Raw genomic sequence first — 16,823 nt, 5'->3', positions numbered from 1 at the left:
TTTTAGATGACCTGACTCAGCAGGTGGGCGCAGAGGTAGTCTCCAAGTTTCGTGCAGAAAAGGCTTTGCTATAATTTTGTGGAACTCAGTGGCAGACTGTACAATGATGAATTTTAAAGAAATGGAATTAAAATCAATTAACTTGTTTTGTTTACTTCAGCATATCTTTCACTTCGTCCTCTTTGTAGGTGAACCAGGACATATTTAGTTTTACAGCATTTTGAGGTTTGCAGTAGTTTAATAGCAGATGAAATAGCAGATTTCTTGTGATTTATGAAAGCTGACTTTAAACAGCCACAAGCCCATTGTTATGCTAATTGTTGGGCCTGAAACTGCCCAGAGATATTGCAATTCACAACTTTGGTTTCCAGCCCAACACCACACTGTCATGCTTTATGTACATTTTTGTGAAGTTTTGATGGCATCTTTGTGGACTCTTAAATATGACAACAAATTAATATATGGCTGTACATGTTATATTGTGTTATATTCCTTAAGTGGGAGATTATCTATTGTCTGATTATCAAGCCAAATTGATGTTGGTTCGTTTAGCTTAGCTGTGAAACTGTTTTATTGTTAGCTTTCAGTGCTAAAATTACCATAGCAGACATCCCAAGTTCCAAAATCTCATTTCAGGGAGATGCTTATTGCATTGAAAAAAAAAAAAAAAAAAACACTCCCTCGAATAGTCTAAAATCCGGGATATTTTATCCGACTTGCGGGCATCCGTGATTAACTATCAATATCAGGGAGACTCCCGGAACTTCCGGGAGACTTGGGATGTCTGCCATAGTAGCAGTCAGTGACAACTCGGTGATTGGGAGTCCTGTCTTTGTTTGTTTTGTTGCTGGTTGTTCCAAAGATCGTATTAATGGAATTTCTATTAACTGACATTCTCAGAGCAGGGAGTAGGGAGTACAGTCATGCATCATGTGGAATGGAATGCAACAACAGTTTGAGTCCTTCTAAAGTCTATCCATAGTGTATTTAGGCACAAAGCTGTCTATGGTAAGCCTGGTGTACTGTTTGGAAGAAAGTTCTAATTTCATTGGGTTTCATCAACATATTTAGTACAATATCTACAAGTTGGTGTTTCATCCATTTTCAGTCCTCCTACTGCAGTCATTAAACAGGACTTGAAGCATGGAAAGTTTATTAAAAAAAACAGGAATGTTTGGAAACCTATAATTACCAAAACACAAGTAACATACATTGAGAAGTTTTTTTAACCAAAGCCAGTTGTTACTGTACTGCATATGTTAAATGATCAACTACCCCAAATAATTGATAACATATCCACAATTATTTCAGCAATGTTGCATTGTGTTAGAGCTTCTGCAATAACTGGTGTAACACTTATAAGGTGGTCAAATCATTTTTGATATGTAATATGTCATAAGTACAAAGTCAGATTTATGTAGAAAACCTTTATTCTACAAGGTTATATTCTTATCTTTTAGCAACTCTTAGCACTTAAAATAAGTGACTGTCCTGCTGGTTGCAGTACATTTGGGTAATGGAGTTTGGAACTTGTACTCGTCCAAGCCTGTGATGAACTTGGCTCGACCCTCTCAGTTCATAAGAGATACCATCAGGTGGGAGATTCTATAGAGTCTGGTTAGCCTTTTCCTTGTGAGTAACTTTCAATATTCTGATTTCTTTCTGTTGATATCAGATTGATTGATGAAATACTCCTTAAATTGCAACACATTTCTGAAGAGAAGCTGAACACAGCAGAGTAATTAAAATAATTGTGCTGACATTGGCACATGGCTACTTTTCATGAATATTTCAAAAGAAAAACCATGCGGCAGCTCATAAATGGGAAAGAGAAAGAAGGCTAAAAGCTGAACTTGCAAATATATTGCCAGTTTGTGAGTGATCTTATACATTTTTTTTCATGTGGTATAAACATAACACAGATAGGGAGAGCAGTCATTCATAAGCAAGACAAAAGCAAGCTCTTTAATCCTTTCTTTGTATGTATAAAACTTGGCGTCCATATGCAGCAGATCTTTTCAAACTATTCTCCCAAGGAAAATAGATTTTGGGTATTTGTCCCTCACAGTGGCCCACTGCACAAAAAAATAGTCTGAAACCAGGTACAGGATCTTCCCCGTTAAGGACAGTTCCTGCACTCGGCAAATACTTTCAACATACACTATCAGGACTTTCTTCATTCCCAGAATTCCAAGCAATAGTCCTGCCACACACAGAGGAACGCAGGTCCCTGGGCCATTACACAGCACCTGAAACAACACAGGCACACAGATGGGAGGGACTGAGCAAATTTCAAGAAAGTGGCACATACATAGGAAGCAAAGTCTTATGCTGTTAAAGACATCTGTGACAGAAACTTCATGTCACATGACAGACACAGTTAAATGAGCATTTGTTTGTTGTCTTAATACAAACATCTATTTAAAGCCCAGCCAGCCCAGAACAGAGAAAATTAGGTTGGTTTTTAATTGGAAGATCTTTTTTTTTGTTATTTAATTGTTATTAGTTGCAATTAATTAATTAATTAAACAATCCTGAATTTGCCCAGCTGTTTCCAGTAACACTAAGATGTCAGACAATGACATCTAGGCACTGTTTTCTCCAAAAAACAGTAGATGATAGGTGAGAAACATTTGAGCTTAAAGGAGCTTTCTACACATGCGTCAACTGGGATGGTATTGTCAATGCCCTGTTCACTCCCATTATATGGATATATGCGGATCTCAGGTGATCTAAATGGAGATCTAAATAAACGTATTTTATGCCAGAAATAAGGTCCAGGTTTATAAAAAACGAACTTCCCATTTAATTAAATATATTGACACACAATCTGAAAAAAAGAAAGAAAGAAAGAAAAAAAAGAAAAAAAAAAATCAACCTTTTGTATTTCAAGCTTATTTTAAAACTAACAAGCACTTAATGAAAAACAACTTTTTTGCAAATCACTACATTAGTTTTTATTCATATATATAAATCTTCCCAACTTTTTTTGGAAACATATTTCACCATTTAACATTTATAACATCTGCAGACTAGTATCCAACAGGCATTCTATTTAAATCCTACATTTAAAGAATTACAAGAAGATAGTAGATTATAAGGATTAAAAGTTGCTTCAACACTTACTTTTCAAGACAGTAGTAGCTGCTGCAGCTAGACAGAGCAGTGACAAACAGACGGTGTGTGTGTGTGTGTGTGTGCGCGCAGTGTTTTCACATGAAACACTGGATACATTCAGCCTTTCTAACTTTTTTTATAACAAATCAGTGGAAACAGAAAGAGCCAAACAGACCAGAGCAATAGGACAACACAGGAAATGACCATGAGCATGTTTGCTACACATACATCTTGTGATTCTGAGGATTATCGCTGAACACTGGTAAACTGAGCTGTCCTACAGTGAACAAATATGTTAAATATATGGTCCAAAACTAAGGAAGGCCAGAAGAGCAAAAACCTTCTTTCTATGTGACTCAGTGGCAACAAGACAGCAGCTCAGTGAAACTCAAAAGTTAGAGGGGGGGAGGGGTTGAAATGAATAAGTGGCCTTAGGCCAGAGGCAGACTTTGGGAGTTGGGGGAGTTTGGGTTCACAGGAAACCAGACAGTGCTGCTCTGGAGTCTGGAGAAGTCATCACAAAACTCCACAGCATAGACACAGCACCACTATAATGTTCTCCACACTACTGTGAAGACTCAACGTGCACTCTGCATTCATAACTCTCAACAATTGTGTCATTCTAGAAGCTAAACAATAGACCAACAGTCTTGCTCAGAATCATTAGCACCCATCAACTGTAAGTACAGAGTTTAGAATAACTTGATGATAAATGGATGTATTTTTTTAAAGTGATAGTTCGGAGTAGATTCACCCTAGGGTCATTTGAACTGTGACATCCAGCCAAGTAGCCCACCCGAAGTTTTTTCGATCTTGGCTGAACATCAGCTGAGTTACTGAGTTATCCCGAATAGCTTAGTACAAGCGCTAATGGAACCTGGCAGTATCTCCAAAATTACCACACTAAAATCACATGCCATGACACCAAACTTCTACAGTAGTACAAATATGGTCTGTACTCACAAAACGATGCATTTTGAAGTTTGTACATAGTCCAGGAGTTTATTATTATTAACACAAGCCTAATAGCTTCTCTGCTGCTAAAGCTGCGTCGATGTCACTTCCTTGATCTGGGAGCTTCAATGTAAGATGAGGGTTGATCTACTACTGTAGACAACAAAGCAAGGCTGCTCAATTTCTCCATTGATAAAATAAATTCACAACTCTACAACATAAAAATTCATAAAAAATAATGTAGAATATAGCATATACTTTGTTGTTTAAATTAAGGTGTTAAAATAGGAGTAATCTTTAATCTTAAGACCCCTAATTAAAACTGTTTTAATATACAATAAGGTAACTCAATTATAAGCTGAACATACACATATACTGTACTTCTTAAAAATGTGTATGAGACAATCACTTCAATTTCTCCAGAATCTGCAACAACTTTGGTATGGACGTCCAGCTGTTCCTCTTTAGCTAGAACAGGCAATGCTTAAAACCAAAGCTTTGGAAGTGACTGTATTTCCCTGTGTTTCTTGCTGCTTCATATTAGTTAAACTAACAACTTTGGCTTCTAACTGTAACAGCTCATGTCATCCTGTCTGCTCACGTGCTGTGTTGCAAATACTTAAAACAGAGACAGGCAATCTAGTACAAAGAAGTGTGCACCAAGTCAGCTGAGCAAACAGAAAAGGTTCCAATTATTTATTTTTCAAATTTCCTCTTTTTTATTCACCCAAATAATCAAGTATAAGGTGGTATGTTACTGTGTTTGGTCTTTGTGTCACTCACCATATCCGGTCTGAGTCTGAACACTAAAGGAAGGGAGTATCGCAGGGCGTTGAGGGTGCTGACAACAGAGGAACTCCAAGACTGATGGACCTCTCTGCTCCGCGGGATCTGACAGATGGTGAACTGAATTGCAAAAAAAACAAAAAACAAACTTGTCTTGTAGTGGAACAAGCTTTAAACCAGCTCAGATTTCATATTATACAAGGCCAATTGTGGACTCTTAGAGTCCATACTTTTGACAACACTACCACAAATAAAATAAAAGAATGAAGTTCATCTGAGTTTGCAACCACCACAAAAACGTATTTGAATCGGTAAAAAGGAAAAGGAAAACAAACAACCTGCTTGGGGGCAGGACACGACAACATTTAAAAATAAGGCTTAAAACGTACCTCTTTTAAAGAGCATGTTCATAATACACTGACATGCCTGTGCACTGCTTGTCTTTATCTACCTTTTTTTTGTGTGTGTTTATTGCCATTTTTATTGCTTTCATGAACGGTCTTCAAAATTTTTTTGCCTTGGTTTTTTTATTGACTAAACTTTATTTTTTGCTCAGTAAAGCACTTTGGGTTAAACTTGTGTTTGAAACTTGACTTAAATAAAGCTGAATTTAGTTCAATTCAAATGTTTTATTAATTAATCATGTATAGTAGTTTGCTTTTTGACTTAATTTATTATTACTTTATAGTCAATATTTTAAGATTTCAGGATTTTTTTTATGCTGAAAACGATCAAAAATTGCTCTATGATGTAATACTTTGCAAAATATTTGTTAGTACAAGAAATAAGAGTCAAATTACTATTGCTACCTAAACACAAACTCTGGATTTGGATATCATGGACCCTGCATGGTTCTGTGTCCACTCTGCATTGGTGGCTCACACAAAGGCACATCTATCATGTTGCTTCCCCTTGGTGAAAGTCTAAAAAATATGTGAGGCAGTGTTGACATGGTCGTTGGTCCTTTGTGGAAAAGGCTTTGCCCTACCACGGAAAAGACAGAAATCATAGCGGACAAGCATTTGCTTTGTGGTTGAGTGAAACTATATGTAAAAAATAATTGCTCAGTGCAACTGTTGTTTGCACTTTCCACCCATACCTCATTATTTAAAGGTGATAGAGAAAGGTTGAATGGGGCATTAATCCTTGTTCTGTGATGTGATATGTAGCCCCAAAAAAATTGGTTGGTTCTGTAATGGCTCAGAACCTCTCTAAAAGGCTCTCTGAAACAGCTATGTTACTATGCTGGGTTTAGAATGCGTCGTTTGCCCTTATTGGCGTCGTTTCAGAGCTTATCTTGCAACCTCATTATGAAATGCAGGTAGGTGTTGGCGCTATTCGGTTGCCGTTGCTTGATTGGCTGCCCTTGCTCTCACTGAAAACAGAGCTATAGAGTAATCACTGACTGAAAAGAAAGCTCATTCCCTTTAGATGAACAAGCCAGAGCTAACGTGCAATTCTTACAACAGGAATATGGCACAACACACATTTAAAACAAAATAAAATGTGATACTTACAGGCTGTACTGATTGCTGGGGTTGATTTTGTTCAGAATCAGAATCAGAATCAGAATTCGTTTTATTGCCATTGTTAGTGAACAGTGTTCACTAACTAGGAATTTGCTGCGGCGTAAGGTGCAAACATGTAACATAGGATATAATAATAAAAAATAAAGAATAAAAATATATGAATATAAAATGTTCAAGGTGTGTACAACAATACACAGTATCCAATATACAGAGCAACAACAGTGCAGCTTCATTAGTGCAATTTTAATGATGGTAAAGTGACTGGGGCAGGTTATGAGGTGATTATGAAGTGTTCATAAGTCCAACTGCAAGGGGGAAAAAACAGTTTTTGTGACGGGAGGTTCTGGTCCGAATGGACCGAAGCCTTCTGCCCGAGGGGAGAGGTGCAAATAGAGAAGGGTCAGCTGTGATCCGACCTGCTCGCCCCATAGTCCTGGAGATGTGCAGGTCATGGATAGATGGGAGGCTGCAGCCGATCACTTTCTCAGCGGAGCACACAGCTTGCTGCAGTCTGTCTGTCCCTGTCGGAACTGACCCTGTACTGAGCAAAATTCCGATTGAAGCCTGCTCGGAATCGTGCAAGGTTTGTGAAACTGTACTCCGTGAAATGCGCAGCGCAAAGGAAAAGTCGGCGGTTGTATGTACTGGGGATGCTGTTAAAAATAAATAAAAGCCATTGATCGCGAACATTGCTTTCCGGGGGAAGAATATGTAACGATCGTAGTCCGCTTTCACAACCTTGGAAGGCACACCAGTTCCTGTTTCTTGCCGAAGGGGCGTGTCTGAAACGGGGTGGCTGTGGATTTGGGTGTGGGGGGGGGCGATTGCTGAAAAAGTGACATCACTTTTTCACAAAAACGGATTGGCACTTTTTCTGGGGGATATTCAAAAAAGGGGAGTACTTGAAACAGAGGTTCTGACACTTGCTGGCACTTCGTGTGTACTCCCCACAGCGGGGAGACTCAGAACTAACACCAAAAACGTGAAAAAGATGATTTTGATTCTCTATCCCCTTTAATGTTTTTAATGCACTGTCCTCTTTATGATAAAATCTGTTGTTGTTACTCCAGCTCATGCTAACTTAGCATACAACCTATGTGTGGTGTCATCTCTGAGAGGTATGTGCAGTAACTGTACGGAGGACTGCCCTCAAACCAGTCTTCATTGGTTGCTTAACAAAAAATCCTTCACTTTCTATGGTTCGAGAGTGATAGGGAAAGAAAGATACAAAAAATAACTTTCTCAGCCTCTATAGAAAATAAATAAATAAAAATAAATATGAAACGTTTCAGAGGTTAAACCTTCAGCTTTTATTGTAAACTACTTACTTTGCCCTCATGTTTATTAATCATTATTTATCTTTATCTAAAAATTGTTGATGTGTCTTTAAAATGTTGATGTGATATGTTTTCCATCCTAGGCTTATATTAATCGGTAAAACGATTAATATGACACGCCACATCATAATTGGTTAAGATCATAGTGCAGGAATTTGATTTTTTCAAATAAATAAATATCTATTACAGTCAAGCCCTTGCCAAAGGTCTTACTAAGGTGACTTCATACAGTGCCTCCATCAACAGACAAATATTTATGTATTTTAAAGTTAAACTTATTTTTACTGGTCACCTAGCAGAGACAAGAGAGCCACTGTTGTGATGTAAATTAAGTACATTTTAGCTAAGAGGATGGCAGAGTCTGATGGAAAAAGTATGAAGAAATATTTTCATGCAGCATCTAAAAAAAAGTTTGTTTGGGCTTGAGTGTGGCCTAGTATGGGCTGTGTAATGGACAGTCAGTGTCATGCTTGGTTGGTGAACCAGGCAGTGCCAGGCAGGCAATTGTTGTTTGGATAAATATATAACTGGTGTATCACTCAGATTATTCAAAACCGTTACTGCATAATTTGACTAACAGCACACTTCTAAAATAGGCCAGTTTATTCATTGGTACTGTGTAGGCTGAGCACCAGATAGTCTGGATACCACAGCTTACTTCATAGCTGTGAATGTGTAGCACAGCAGCTTGCCTCTTTTTAGGTAAGATGTCCCACATTATGGGTAACACAGAAAATCTTTAGCAAAATATTCATAAGAACACCCAGTAGCACTTAGATAAGTCTAAGGACATATCCCGACCTTACACATACAGATCTCAGCCATTGGACAGGCCACACACCTGTGAGTTAGTGTTTGACTGTTGTTTAAAGCTTTCAAAGGAGCAGATTTTCTCCTCACTCATCCTGTCTGTGTCAGCAATGACATAGTGTCGAGGTGTGTAAGCTGCAGACAGGCATTCCATCAGCCGCAGGATCTCTGTGGTGTGACCACCTACAAAAACAAACAAGAGAAATGCTGAATTACTCTTAAGAACAACTCACAGTTTCCATATTTGCTTGTGCAAAAGGCATTTGTGCTGTAATTTAAATGATGTGAAGTAAACAAAGATGGCCTGTCTGTGTTCAGGCCAAACCCACATACTGTGTCAATTGCAAGCATGCCAAATATGCAAGCACATATTCAAAAGGTGGCACACACACACACACACACACACACGACAAAGATGCAAAGACAACAAGCAGGTGAAGAAGAACAACATGGAAGCTTGTTTCAAGAGACTGTGCAAAGAGATTCACCATTATTCACACAAACACATACAATTCTTCATTAAACTGTACAAGGACTGTAGTCCTGCAGCACACCCAAAGTGTAGTTTGAATAGAACACATTGTCAAAGTCCCAATTGGTTCATCCACATAGAGTACTGTTGTCACGATACCAACATTTTGGTGTCGATACCGGTACCAACGTATATTTAGATACTTTGGATACTTTTCCAAATAAAAAGAGAACACAAAAAATGTCATTATTGACTTTATTCTAATAGAAAATCTTAGAACTATAACTATGCATCAGTGAATAAAATAAAATACCACAAAGACTGACAACATAATTTTCACATAAATAAAATATAAAATAAAATAATATAAATAGGCTATTTAAACCAGAGAAAGTGGAAGCTTATTGCAATGCAGCTTTAATTTTTTTCCAGAGCTACTTTTGTGGAGAGGGAAGGGGGCTGGCGTTGCTTGCTTTCAGCACTGAATGTGGCTTTTTTTTCATGGGTATATAAGTTATTACTGTTACAGTGTTCTAATGCCACTAGGTGGCACTCCAGGAAGAAACCTAATATACAGCCTACTACCACAGAGGAAGTCAGTATTAGATAATCCAGGAGAGCAAGCAAGCTGTTTTTGTACATGCTGCAAGTTATCAGAATAAAGCTCACGGAATTATTCTATATCTGCCTCGTGAAAACCGGTCCATCCGGTTTTTCGTTGGTGGCGCCGCCAAGTTACAAAAATCGACTGGTGCACGACAACGCGCTGCGCCGTCTTTTCAAGGGAAGCGCCAGGCCTGATACGTCATTTTGACGTCACGGTCCGCCACCGCCGTGACAGACGCATCAACCATGCTAGCGCCTTTACTCACCACTGAAGGATTATGCCAAGATCCAGACAAGGTAGCTGCTGTTCAGAACATGCAAACACCACATGATGTGAAGTCTCTGCAGCGGCTGCTTGGATTTGTAAACTACCTCTCCAAATTCTTGCCCCACTTGTCAGATGTCTGTGAGCCCCTTAGGCGTCTGACCGACAAGGATGTCGAATGGGCCTGGCTCTCACAGCATGAAAAAGCATTGCGCTGTATCAAACAGCTAGTCACACAGCACCCTATCCTAAAATACTATGACCTTAATGAAGAAGTCACCCTGCAATATGATGCAAGTGAAACAGGCCTGGGAGCAGCCCTTCTTCAAAATGGACAGCCTGTAGCTTTTGCCTCGAGAACACTGACGCCCACTGAACAGAGGTACGCGCAAATTGAAAAGGAATGCCTCGTCATTGTATTTGCATGTGACAAATTTGATCAGTACCTTCATGGCAGGGATCATATCACTGTTCACAGTGATCACAAGCCCCTCGAAGCAATTTTCAAGAAATCATTACTCATGGCACCAAAAAGACTGCAACGGATGTTGCTCAGATTACAGAGGTACCAGATACACCTGCTGTACAGACCAGGCAAAGAACTCCATTTAGCTGACTTCTTGTCCAGAACCCCACAGCCTAATGTGAAACACCCTCAAATGCAGACGCCATCCTCTGTATATGCCATGGGACTGACATCAGCAGACCTTGAACATGTCAGGCACAGCACCAACACCAACATCACTACAAAGACATTGGAGACCATCAAGACACACTCTGCTCAAGATCCAGTAACCCAGGCGCTGAACAGACACATCAGCAAGGGCTGGCCAGAGCACAGGCAAGCTGTAGACCCTTTGCTTCGCCCATTCTGGACATACAGAAAAGAACTTACAACAGACGAGGGCCTAGTTTTCAAAGGACAGCGGGTCTTTATCCCTGAGACATTACGCAACAGCTTCCTGCAGAAGATTCACATTGGGCACTCTGGCATTGAGGCCAGTCAGAGAAAGGCCCGTGAGGCCATTTTCTGGCCAGGAATTGCTGATGACATTAAGAACTTCACAAATGGTTGTGCCACCTGTAATGCCACTCAGGGGAAGCAACAGAAAGAAACACTCACCGCACACCACATTCCAGACATCCCGTGGTCCAAAGTAGGAATAGACCATTTCAGCATCAAGAGCTCCAAATATCTCATCATGGTGGATTACTACTCTGACTACTGGGAGATTGATGATCTCTCAGACTACACTGCATCCACTGTCATTGAAGCATGCAAGAAACAATTCTGCAGACATGGCATGCCTCACACTGTCTTCTCAGATAATGCCCCTCCCTTTAACAGTGTCACGGTTTGGTGGTTTTGATGGTTCCCTCAGTAAAGCTTCAACTTGAAAAAGCCCGGTCGGGCAAGGAACAACTCGAACAATGATTTCCCCTTTTTGTGTTTTATTCAAGTTCTTTTGTTGGATTGATTTTCTTGATGGAAGGGGTTGTCTCAATCAATTAGTAAGGTTGAAAACCAGTTGCGTCTGACCGGTGAACTGAGGGATTTTTTGGTTTCTTTAGTTGGTTTTTGTTTGTCTTTCTCCAAGCATTTGCTCTGAACAAACATTTGCTTCTCTCTCCTCTGCTGCATGTGTTCATCTGAAGTTAAAATGGCCGTCTTTCAGGTAGTTGCTCTGTCCAGACAGGAAGTCAGTTGGGGTGCTGTGGTGTGGTTGTTCCACTGATGGTCTGCCCCCTGTAGGTCCGGCTGAAGACTGGTTGTTTGGATTGTTGTGAATGTGAATGTGATGCTTTGGATGTGCTGTTCTGTCAGTTGGCGTGACAAACAGCATGGAATTCCAACAATTTGCAGATGAGTGGGACTTTGAACATACAACCTCATCCCCATATCATAGCCAAAGCAATGGCAAAATGGAGTCAGCAGTGAAAATAGCCAAAATGTTACTGAAACGCTGTACAATGGATGGAGAAGACCCATGGAAAGCAGTGCTAGAATGGAGAAACACTCCGACCGAAGGTCTTGACAGCTCACCAGTTCAAAGACTCATGTCAAGGCGGACCCGATCACTCCTGCCCAGAAGGAGTGTGCTTCTGAGCCCTGAAGTAACAAAAGATGTTGTCTCAAAGAAAAGAGTCAAAGGGACAGCAGTCAAACACCGATACGACCTTCATGCTCGTGACCTCCGACCCATCACGCAAGGACAGACGGTACGAGTCCTTCTTCACCCCAACCATTCAGACGGCACTTGGGCGCTGGGCTTATGCATTGATCAGCTCCACGATCGCTCATATGTGGTCCTGGTGAATGGGAAGAGATACCGTCAAAACCGCAGAGACATTCGTCCAGTGCAGGAACAACTTACCATCACTCCTATCCACAGCAGTCCACTGCTTGATAAGGACAACTGGAACACTGGAGGTGGCATGGAGACCCCGACCGACAGCTGAAGATGCACCCATGAGCCAACCTCCATCTCCATCTCCTCCTCCCCTTCCCCCTTTCCCTCCCCTACAGCATACCAGAACCAGGAGCAACATTAAACGACCTGCAAGATTCACCACTGACTTTGTTATCTAAAAAAAAAAAAATGACAGGCAGGACCGCTATAGTATATGCAGAAACTTGGTACTAGAAATTTAAAATTAATGCATTTATGTTTTGTCATTTTTGTGCTTTTTCTAAGGAGTTTATATTAGTTGTGTTCTTTCATAGCCAGTGCTTTAACACAGGAGCTGCACTGGTAAGAGTTCTGGCTCCAGTTATATGTAAAGGGAGATGTTACAGTGTTCTAATGGCACTAGGTGGCACTCTAAGGAAGAAACCTAATATACAGCCTACTACCACAGAGGAAGTCAGTACAGTGGAAACCGCTTACAGTGGTCACGGATATAGTAATCAACCGCTTATAGAGATCAAAAGGCTTGGGACAGAATCATTTCTATTCAAATGCTGTTTAAATAATTCGTTTATAGTAATCAAGAAATCCGCTTATAATGTTCATTTTTGGCCATTTTATGAATGTAAACATGTGCAAAAATAATTTTAAAACTACGTGTAGCTATTTTATTTTTTACTCCCTTGATTCCTTTCTGGACGTCTGCTTCTGCCTCGCTAGCTAACGTAACGAGTTGACACCGGGCAGCAAGCGCGCGAATCATGGCTGGAAAAAGGAAGTCATTTTCTCTGAATGAAAAACGTAGTCTCCTCGAGAAGTATGACAAATTACCAAAAACGAGCCAACGAGATGCTGCGGCGAAGCTTGGCATTCCTCAGGCTACCTTGTGTAGTATAATTAAGCGTTTAATCCGCGAATTTAGCGTGTCCGCTGTTGCCTTCACACTGCCGACCCAGGCTGCCGCGTCAACTCGACTCGCCTTTCGACCCGCGTCTGACCCTAGTCTTTTTGCCGAGCCGAGTTTGGTGTGAACGCAATTGACGTGGGTCTGACGTGGGCGTGGCGTGACGTGAGGAGTTTAAAAGGCAGAATGGACAGCTGATTCAGAACAACAGCGACAGGTGAGGACAAGTTTTACTCTGTTTTAGCCTACATCAAGTTCGAGACATTTTTGAAGATGGCCAACTGGGGAGACAAGGAGGTCCGCGAGCTCCTCAGCATCCGAGCAGAGGACGTTATTTACCGCCACATTTCGGGGACTATAGTGCTCTTGTATTCTCCACATATGTTCTTCGGCGGCATCCCACATTGTAACCATCCACACCCCGTAAAATAACATCTCCATGAACTGCATATACAATTGCAAAAACGAGTCCTCAAGGTGTATTTAACCCTACCTCCGACGCATGGCTTGTGCCTACGTCATTGTACACGCCCAGCATTTTATGTGTTTCGTGTGACGCTCTGCCACTAGGCAACGCCCCCTGAACTCAGCTTCAGGCGACACGGGTCACCTAAAGGCGGTAGCATGGTTGCCGCGTCTGTCACGGCGGTGTCGCACCGTGACGTCAAAATGACGTTTCAGGCATGGCGCTTCCCTTGAAAAGACGGCGCAGCGCGTTGTCGTGCACCAGTCGATTTTTGTAACTTGGCGGCGCCGAGCACAACGAACCGGATGGACCGATGTGAGACCAGGCTCAGTCAGGAGGTGCGTTTGTACAGGCAGCTGTACGAAACTGCAGTGAAACAGCACAGGGACCATGTAAACTCCCAAAACTGCTGCACAGAGATGGGCAGAACTTTGGGGAAAGAGGGAGAGTTCTGTAAGAATGTGTGGAAGAAGCTACGGGACAGATACGTGAAGGCAAAGAAGAGGGCAGAGACTGTTGATGCCGGGGGCTTCAGACTTCAGACCTGTATTGACTGAATTAAAAAATTAAAATGATCTGAAAACTGCAGCAGTATCATTAACAGACATCCCAAGTTCCAAAAACTCATTTCAGGGAGATGACTCAGTCCTCTACACCACCACCCCCCCCCCCCCCCCCCCCCCCCCCCCCCCCCCCCCCCCCCCCTTGACTTTATTATTTAGTACATATGCTCACTCGCTCGCCTCGGCTCAAAACACAATGCGGTGACGTCACGTGGCGAAGTGAAAAAAAAAAAAAAAGTCTCATCCAAGCGCAGTATAGTACCGTTTTAAATGTCTCAGTACCCCGGTACCAATTTAGTTCAGGTAAACCGAACAGGCCTAACACAGAATGGCAATGATTCAATCCTAAGACCAAAATAGATTTAAAACATTCATAACAGCCTCTTGACATACAACTACATAATAATAAAACATGTTTGAATTAATTCTGTACAGTGCTGATATGAACAGAATATAACGGTGTCCCGTTAATTTGCATCAGGTGCTTATTTATGTGTTCAGAACTGCTTGAATAAGAGCAACTGTACGACTTCTTGGATTTGAAGACATTTCACCTCTCATCACCTCTAATGATAATGACTCTAACGACATGCACATTGGTCAGGGGGTTCAGTGACACGTGTAATGACCCTTTCTGCTTATAAGCTGACACTCCCCCTCATCTAGTTCAGAACTGGAGAAGCCTTTCAAATGAGAGGTGAAACGTCTTCAAGGTCCAAGAAGGAGTCCAGTTGTCCTTATTCAAGCTCTTATTATTACCATGACTGGATGACAGAGTCTTCATCAACATATCCTTTATGTGTTGTGCCTGCATGCCAATTCTCAGTCCAGTGGAACAGTCTTTTGGTGCCTTACTTTTTTAACACTGTCATTTTACAAGTTCGGGCCCATACGACACTGCGAATGAGGCTGGATTGTCACCATGGCTCGGTGTTTTGTTTTTTTCTAAGTCCCTAATTTGTCCATCTGTACTTAACTGCATGACATTTGAAAAGTGCTCAGGAAAGGACTATAAGAGGAATTTTATTTTTCCCTATTCAAGTGTAGCCTACCCCTCGGCGACGTCAGCTGCAGATGCACTCAAACGCACCTAAAACAATAAGGCGTTTTGGTCTACGATTTTAGTGTTGTAGTATGTGATGTAATAGTTGATTTCGGTGCAGCTTGTTACAGCTGAGAAAACTCTCTTATACATAGACAGGTTTTATTGTCATTCAGATATACAAGTAGGCCTATACAGAATGAAATTTCGATGCATGGCTCATGCATCGAAAGATAATAAAATACAGCCTAAAGCCCGTATTGTTAGTCTCGTAAACTGAATATATCCGCTATTGGTCTAATTTAAATACATATATTCAGCTTGTTTACACTTTTGGGAAGAAATTTCAGTTAAGTTGGGAAGTTAAGTTTCAGTCAGGTGTTTTAATACACCAGGATGACTACAGTAGAGTTTAAAGTTGTACAACGACAGACCACAGCCGCATAATATGTTCGGGGAGCTCAGGTGCAACAGTTTACCTGAACCCGCGACGACCAGAACAGCGACCGAGCCTTTCGTTCCAGGCTGGTAGTTTGGTCCCGTCTTCACAACAACACATAAGCGAATAATAAATAAGAAACATAGAAGTAAAACAGCAAACACAGCCGCCACCAGGAAAGACATGACAGTTACGGTAGCCCTGTGTGACCAAATCAGATATTTTGCGTTTTTCTTCTTTTAGGTTTATAGGTGGTTGGTAAATCAGCTTTACGCCGCACTACCGCCACCATTTGGATGAGCGCTTGTGACAGACGGTAATACTGGTAGAAATCTGATTCTTCTTTAAACTTAAAAACACAGTATGTTTTACCAAAAAGACTGAAACTGAAAAGTTTTACCTTCCTTAGTGATTGAAAAATGGGCTTTCTCTCTGTATTATATGTGCTGCATTGCAGAATCTGTTCAGCTTTTTCTTGTTGGTGACAGTGAGAAAATTCTCCAGTACCATGTTGGCCCAGATCCCACCTGCCATCGAATGAGAAGCAGGGTCCATCTTGGACAGGTTGCCAGCCGGTCCATCACAGGCTTCTCACATCGTTTTACTCCTTGATACTGTGTGTACAGTCAGAACAGACGGCCCTATCACTGAGGAAATTGTAAAGAAGGTTAGCAGAAGAAAGATGAGTGCATGGTATTCACCATCACCAGTTTTTCTGTTTTATTTGGAAATAGTCAGTCCTTTTGTGTGTCTGTTAAATTAATGTATATTTCCTGTGTCGTCTTTAAACCTTTACCAATACACATTTCTGTTGTTTTTTTCTCTCCATACCTGTGTTGATTTCTCTGTACCTATGTTCCATTCATTAATTGCCCTCCTCTTAGTACATTCTTTGCTTTTGCTGTTACTTGCTAATACATATGCAAATAAGCAGTAAAACAAACACAACAACAACAAAGTTGATGTCAGTAGTGATGGTCAGGTGAAGCTTCATGAGAGACTGAAGCTGTTCAACACTTTGTGTTAAAAAAAACCCTGTCAATTTCTCCAGGCTTTGAACGGGCAGTACCGCCACCTACTGATTAGAAGAACTTTGAGAACTTTAATTGTTTAATAATTGGTCCT

General features: G+C 41.0%; 1 protein-coding gene across 1 annotated transcript; it reads right to left on the bottom strand.

The window, feature by feature from the left end:
* Nucleotides 1–1,136: 1,136 nt before the first annotated feature.
* alg14 (ALG14 UDP-N-acetylglucosaminyltransferase subunit) lies at nucleotides 1,137–15,908 on the bottom strand. Its single transcript, XM_075452900.1, has 4 exons — nucleotides 15,739–15,908; nucleotides 8,565–8,716; nucleotides 4,855–4,977; nucleotides 1,137–2,249 (listed from the first exon to the last, which is right to left on the bottom strand). Exons 1-4 carry the CDS (start codon nucleotides 15,881–15,883, stop codon nucleotides 2,019–2,021), a joined length of 651 nt encoding a protein of 216 aa, XP_075309015.1. The 5' UTR covers nucleotides 15,884–15,908; the 3' UTR covers nucleotides 1,137–2,018.
* Between the last annotated feature and the right edge of the window lie 915 nt (nucleotides 15,909–16,823).

This window comes from Odontesthes bonariensis, chromosome 20 (assembly GCF_027942865.1).
Source record: "Odontesthes bonariensis isolate fOdoBon6 chromosome 20, fOdoBon6.hap1, whole genome shotgun sequence".
In the NCBI taxonomy this organism is placed as follows: domain Eukaryota; kingdom Metazoa; phylum Chordata; class Actinopteri; order Atheriniformes; family Atherinopsidae; genus Odontesthes; species Odontesthes bonariensis.
Note: the sequence above shows the minus strand (reverse complement) of the source record. Positions and strands in the feature narration are given on the sequence as shown.